Source organism: Diabrotica undecimpunctata, chromosome 8, assembly GCF_040954645.1.
Source record: "Diabrotica undecimpunctata isolate CICGRU chromosome 8, icDiaUnde3, whole genome shotgun sequence".
NCBI classification, from domain to species: domain Eukaryota; kingdom Metazoa; phylum Arthropoda; class Insecta; order Coleoptera; family Chrysomelidae; genus Diabrotica; species Diabrotica undecimpunctata.
In genome coordinates, this window is record NC_092810.1 from 24,027,173 (window position 1) to 24,034,211 (window position 7,039).

Sequence of the window (7,039 nt, forward strand, 5' to 3'; positions counted from 1 at the left end):
GGGAGGATCAGGCAGGCTTCACGGCAGGAAGATCATGCATAGACCACATATACACACTGGAACAACTGTTGGAAAAGAAAAAAGCAAAAAATAGAGATATACATTTGGCATTTGTGGACCTGAGAAAGGCGTATGACTCTGTACTAAGGTCAGAAGTATGGGAGGCAATGTACAAATGAAAAATACAGACGGAACTCATAGAAGCTACAAAAGCTCTGTATAAAGAAAATAGAGTGTCCATTAAAATGGGAACAATAATCATAGGAGACTTTACCACAACAAAAGGGCTCCTGCAGGGTTGTTCCACATCGCCAACCCTATTCAAAATATACTTAGAGAAAGCCTTGACTACATGGAAAAGAAAATGCGAAGGCATGGGAGTGCCGGTACGAAACGAATACCTATATCCGTTAAGCTTTGCAGAAGATCAAGTAGTGATTGCACAAGACCAAGAAGAACTCAATTATATGATGAAGAAACTACAAGAAGAATATACCAAGGCTGGTCACGATATTAGCCTCGCGAAAACAGAGTACCTATCTACAAGTGAAGAAGACATAGAAGATCTATAGATTGACGACAACGTAACAATCAAAGGAAAGGGTAAATTCAAATACTTGGGGTTTATAATCACGAAAAAGGCAACAACAGAGGAAGAAATTAAGTAAAGATTAGGACAAACAAAAACAGCAATCCGACAACTTAACTCAATATGGTGGAGTAGACACCTAAATATGAAGACAAAAACACAGATTTATAAAACATTACTGCGAAGTATTATGACTTATTGGGCTGAAAACTGGATTATAAACAAGAAAAACAGCAGTAAGATAGTAGCAACATAGATGGAATGCCTGCGAAGATGCTGCAGAGTAACAAGAATGGATAGGAGAAGTAATGACGAAATAAAGCAAAGAACATCAACAGAAACAGACATACTAACATATATAGAACAAAAAAAGAATAAAGTGGTATAGACATGTAAGAAGAACTAGCGATAGCAGATGGATAAAAAGAATAATCGAATGGAGAAAAAGGAGGAGGAAAAGAGGACGACCCCGAAGATCCTATAGGAACGAAGTAGACGACGCCATGAGTAATAGAGCCCTAAACGATGGAAAATGGGACAACAGAGAGAGATGGAAACGGTTGAGCGAGGGAAGGCAGTGAATGCTGTAGAATCCTGAGTATATATATACAAAAACTGCATACAAAAGCTGCAGTCTTTACCTTTAAAACCTTTTAATTTTACAATAAAATTTTATTGAACATTGATTTCGCGCTTGTAACTGGCATTGAAGGTTTCTGAGAGAATGGTTCATTCTACACAAAAAATGCTTATAAACATTTTTGTTCAAAATTATCTTAGCTACATTTTTTATTTTAAAATTTTTTTTCTATGTCATACAGATTCTTGGTAAATCGATTTTGTTCCGTTTTAGGATCTAGGAGGGGGCTTTTAGGGGAAACCACAGGGGTAAAAGTGATAAATTTTTTTGCATCTTTTTTGGCGTCCTAAAATTGACATTCTCAGCAAAATTCAGCCTGTTCGTATGATTTTTAGAGGTTCAGTGGCATTTTCGTCTCTGGCGACTGAAGTATAAATGATATTATAAATTTTGTTATAAATAATCATTAATCGCGAAAGAATTTCAAAATAATAATGACAGAAATTGAATTCACTGGACGCACTAGCATAAACAATTATTCTAAACAATTAGTTAATAGTTAACTTCGTGTCTTAGAGACTAGAAAACAGTCGAATGTATTAAAAACAGCACTCAATTGAACCCAAAAGATAAAAAATAGTGGCCAATTGAGCCCAACAGCCACTAAAAAATACTCAATTTTGGTCCATTCAATCTTAGATATCAAAAAACCGCACTTCATTGACTACGACAATTTTAGACGCTAAAAAACAGCATTCAATTAAGCACAAAAAACCAGAAATCTAAAAAAAGAGCAATCAATTAATCCCAACAATTTAAAAATTCAAAAATTAACACTTATTTAAACCCAGGAGCAGAAAAATATTTCTGAACATCAAAATATGAAATAAAATCATAATTTTGATCTTTTCAGTATTCTTCAGAAATAAAATGTTGTGTTTCGATGAAAATCTACGAATTGAAGGATTCATTAAGTGCTAGATGCACGTTTCTGAGGCTATGAATGAATAAGTTATTTAATTTGAAGAACGTACTATTCGTTTTAAATAAAATATTCGTGTTTTGTCAATAAACGCAACGAATTGTTTGTTATAGTACAGCTCAAAATAAATAAAAATGTCATGTTCTCTGACGTTTCAGCACAGTCCAAATTGGAAAGGAGCTACTTACATGCCTCAGCGAAATCCATATCCTGAACCATTTGGAAAGACGCCCTTGTAGCATTGTAAATCAGCCCTAGCGCGAACATTATATCTAAATATATGTACTACAAGTATTTAAATATTTCAGAAATGAAACGAGCAGGCACTTATATTGGCATCCGTAAATATCACTTCCTATCGGTATGTTTGAAGTTCATCCGTACATATTTACACCACCATACATTTTCCGGAAATTTGTAATGTTCAACGATCACAAACTAACCTTAAAAAATCGCGAATTTTAAACCGCAATGCTGTATCAACATCGCCAGAATATGTCCAATACAGACACGTTTTTGGGTCTTTCATCGGCACTATGATTACGTACGAACGTTTCAACCCCCGACACGCGGCGTTGCCACGTCTTCCGGGGGTGAAATCTGGGCGAGCAGGTGGTCAAAATGACTTTACATAGAGGGAGTCCGAAAATTGATTTGCGTGATATTTCAGATGCACGAATGATAAGGAAATGGTTTCGTGTACGGTTTTTTAAACGGACTCAAATCATAACAAAACTTATTAAAGTATTACGCGATATAGAAATTATTTAACTTGTAATTTTGTAGGTATTTTTATATATATTCAGTGATTCTACAGTATTCACTGCTTCCCTAGCTCAACCATTTCCATCTCTCTCTGTTGTCCCATTCTCCATCGCTTAGGCCTCTCTTACTCATGGCATCGTCTACTTCGTTCCTCCAGGATTTTCGGGGTCGTCCTCTTTTCCTCCTTCCTATGGGGCTCCATTCGGTTATTCTCTTTATCCATCTGCTATTGCTAGTTCTTCTTACATGTCCATACCACTTTAGTCGCTTTAGTTTTTGTTCTATATATGTTAGTATGTCTGTTTCTATTGATGTTCTTTGCTTTATTTCGTCATTACTTCTCCTATCCATTCTTGTTACTCTGCAGTATCTTCGCAGGCATTCCATCTCTGTTGCTACTATCTTACTGCTGTTTTTCTTGTTTATGATCCAATTTTCAGCCCCATATGTCATAATACTTCGCACTAATGTTTTATAAATCTGTGTTTTTGTCTTCATATTTAGGTGTCTATCCCACCATACTGAGTTAAGTTGTCGGATTGTTGTTCTTGTTTGTCCTAATCTTTGTGTAATTTCTTCCTCTGTTGTTGCCTTTTTCGTGATTATAAGCCCTAAGTATTTGAATTTATCCTTTCCTTTGATTGTTACGTTGTCATCAATCTGTAGATCTTCTATGTCTTCTTCACTTGTAGATAGGTACTCTGTTTTCGCGAGGTTAATATCTAGACCAGCCTTGGTATATTCTTCTTGTAGTTTCTTCATCGTGTAGCTGAGGTCATCTTGATCTTGTGCAATCACTACTTAATCGTATGCAAAGCTTAACGTATATAGGTATTCGTTCCGTACCAGTACTCCCATGCCTTCTTATTTTCTTTTCCATGTAGTCAAGGCTCTCTCTAAGTATATTTTGAATAGAGTTGGAGATGTGGAATAACCCTGCAGGAGCCCTTTTGTTGTGGTGAAGTCTCCTATGATTCTTGTTCCCATTTTAACGGACACTTTATTTTCTTTATACAGACCTTTTGTAGCTTCTATGAGTTCCGTTTATATTTCTAATTTGTACATTGCCTCCCATAGTTCTGACCTTGGTACAGAGTCATACGCCTTTCTGAGATCCACAAATGCCAAATGTATAACTCTATTTTTTGCTTTTTTCTTCTCCAACAGTTGTTCCAGTGTGTATATGTGGTCTATGCATGATCTTCCTGCCGTGAAGCCTGCCTGATCCTCCCCGATTTTGCCTTTTATCGCTTGCTCTATCTTTTCCCGCAGTATCTTCCCATATAATCTTCCTATTGAAGGTATTTTTAATTATTGTTATTTGTATGGTCTCATTATTTAATATGTAGCATTCAAATACTCATACCAATAGGTAATGTTGGGTGTATTTATCGATATATACAGAACATTCGATAACACCTCCTACAAAGCAATCACAATGGCGATTCGTCTACAAGGAATAGATCAAACAAGCTGCATATGAGAGACGGTATGGTGACGAGCTGTGTGATATACGTAACGTTACTGGAGGATACAGAGTTAGCACAAGTATCCAGAGGCTATGGATACTTATGCTAACTATGTCCTGGGTTCTGCGGATGACCTGGTCATCTTGTTTATTTATTTACAGGCCTTGAAGGCCTATGGCTAAAATACAATTAATATAAAACTTATATGTATATTACAAAACTTGTATCAAGTGGGATAGCTTCTTGTCCAATTATACTCCTTGCCTACTAAATTGAGATGTAATTCTCCTCCATTCATCCCTGTTTGTTGCTCTTTCTTCTCAACTATCAATTTCCTCCTTTCTGAGATCTTCCTGTACGTTATCAAACCATCTTTGTCTGGGTCGTCCTTTCCTTCTTTTCGTGATTGGGCTCCGTTTTAGTATTATCTTTGGCATCCTCTTCCTTTCCATTCTCATCACGTTCCCCATCCATCTCACTCCCTGTGCCTTTATGCAGCGACTAATGCTGAGTTCGTTATACAGTTTCTCTAACTCACTGTTTGTTCGACACATCCAACCTTCGACCGTGTTTTTGCTTCAATATAAAGCTCTGAGCATCTTTCCAATTTCTCTGATTTGCTTTTTTTATTGTCCATACTTCACTACTATACTTCACAGTGGGTCTTAATACCGTTTTATATATCCTTAACTTTATTTTTCTCGATACATTTTTAGATTACATCAGCTTCTCATCTTTTTATTTTCCTGTGCCAATCTGGCATTCAGTTTCCTGTCTTTTTGACCCTTCTCTTCTACAATAACCTTCGATAGGTAAAATGCACCACTCTCTCGAAATGATATTCCCTTGATTCATTAAATATGAAAGTAAACTGTCTGTTTGCTCTGTATTTCCGAGTATCATGTACTTTGACCTTTCTTAGTTTATTTCGAGGTCAAAATATGTTGCCTCCTTTTTTAATCTTTTTGTAACCTTTTTGTATTATTTTCTTATTTTTGTTAGAATAGTAAGATCATCAGCGAAGACCAGACATTGATGTTTATTGTTGAAGATGGATCCGGTCGTTTTAACTCTGCTATTTCTGATTTTTTTTTTTTTAAGCCCTTTTTCTATCCGAATTGTCGAATAAAGGCCTCTCCCATTTCTCGCCATTCATCCCTGTTGTGTGTTAGGCGTTTCCACATTGGTCCTGTGACTCTTTTGATATCGTCGCTCCAGCGCATTTGAGGTCTTCCTCTTGGTCTCTTCGCATCGTACGGTCGCCAGTTTCCGACTTCTTTCTATTTCTGATTATTGTTTCCAATACCAAATTAAAAAGCACTGGATAATGGATCTCCTTGCCTAAGACCTTGTTCACTTCAAATTCATCTGATGAGAACCCTTTCCATACTACATGATTTCGTGTTCTATTCAGAGACATTCTTACTAACCTAACCAGTTTTATGGGTATGCCAAAAGAGCTCAGTGCTTCATATATTTTATTCCTTCTCATCCTATGTTGCTTGTTTAAAATTTATCTATCTATTTATCCAACAGAACAACACCTCTGTAATTTGTACATACCAATCTATCCCCCTTTTTGTATATGATTCATAATGAAGCTTTGGTCCAATCTTTAGGCATATTTTCCTCTTCTCATCCTCTTAATAAGTATAGCTAGCTATAAGTATAGCTAGCTATACATCCTTTGTGGTAGTTCTTCCCCTCCATTCATTAGCATTTCCCATGATTTAGCATACATCTATTTTGTACTTCTTCATATCATTGGTTAGTTATTTAAACACCCTCCCATGAACCTGCTCATCTTAGCCTACGGCAAATCTAATGGCACAGTCGGAGACAGCGTGCAACAGACTCTGACCATACTTCAAATATAGGGATTAACATGAATCTCCAGACATTATATCATAAATCCACAAAATTATGAAATTTATCAGAACTACGAACAGGCTGACCTAATGTCAGGTATCTGGACGATGTGCAGGACGATTTAAGCGAGATTGGACTAAGGGGATGGGAAATACAGACACTCGACAGGAAAGGATGGAAGGATCTAGGACAATTACCCAAAAACAGTTTCCCGAAAGACAAATCCCCGAAAGCAATTCCCCGAATGGACAATTCCTCGAAAAACGAATGGACCGAATGAACAATTGCCCGAATATACAATTGGCAGAAAAACAATTGCCCGAAAAGAGAATTGACCGAAAAATATATTTAAATAGTTATTGCTTTAAATAGATATTGCATATGTATTTCCTATATACTAATACGGTAACTTACGTGCTATTTAAATAGTTATTACTGCTTAGATTGTGTTCCACCTGGCTATCTCGTTAATTAATTTATTATTATAATATATATTTGATCTTTATGTGTATTTCCTATATACTAATACGATAAATTATGTGCTATTCCCTGCAAGAATTGAGGGCAATAATCCCTTGCTAATTGCATTTTAATGTTTTCTTTAACAAAGTGATTAAACTGCAAACGAGCTTTCTAAATATTCTATTATTTGTTTCCTGTTCTTTTTGATAATAATATCTTAAAATAAATTCTATTTTACCTGATTATCTGAAGTTGGGAAATCCCACTCTTAAATTCTTTTTAAGTACATCCCATTAACAGAGATTACAATCTGTGCATTAGTC

The 7,039-nt window shown here is 35.9% G+C and overlaps 1 protein-coding gene across 1 annotated transcript in view; it reads right to left on the minus strand.

Annotated features, from left to right (window-relative positions):
* LOC140447289 (long-chain-fatty-acid--CoA ligase 6) overlaps nucleotides 1–2,626 on the minus strand; it is a 148,358-nt gene extending 145,732 nt beyond the window's left edge. The window contains exon 1 of the mRNA XM_072539865.1: nucleotides 2,340–2,626. Coding sequence (XP_072395966.1) covers nucleotides 2,340–2,418 — 79 coding nt within the window. The 5' untranslated portion in view covers nucleotides 2,419–2,626. The remainder of the gene's footprint in view (nucleotides 1–2,339) is intronic.
* Nucleotides 2,627–7,039: the final 4,413 nt, after the last annotated feature.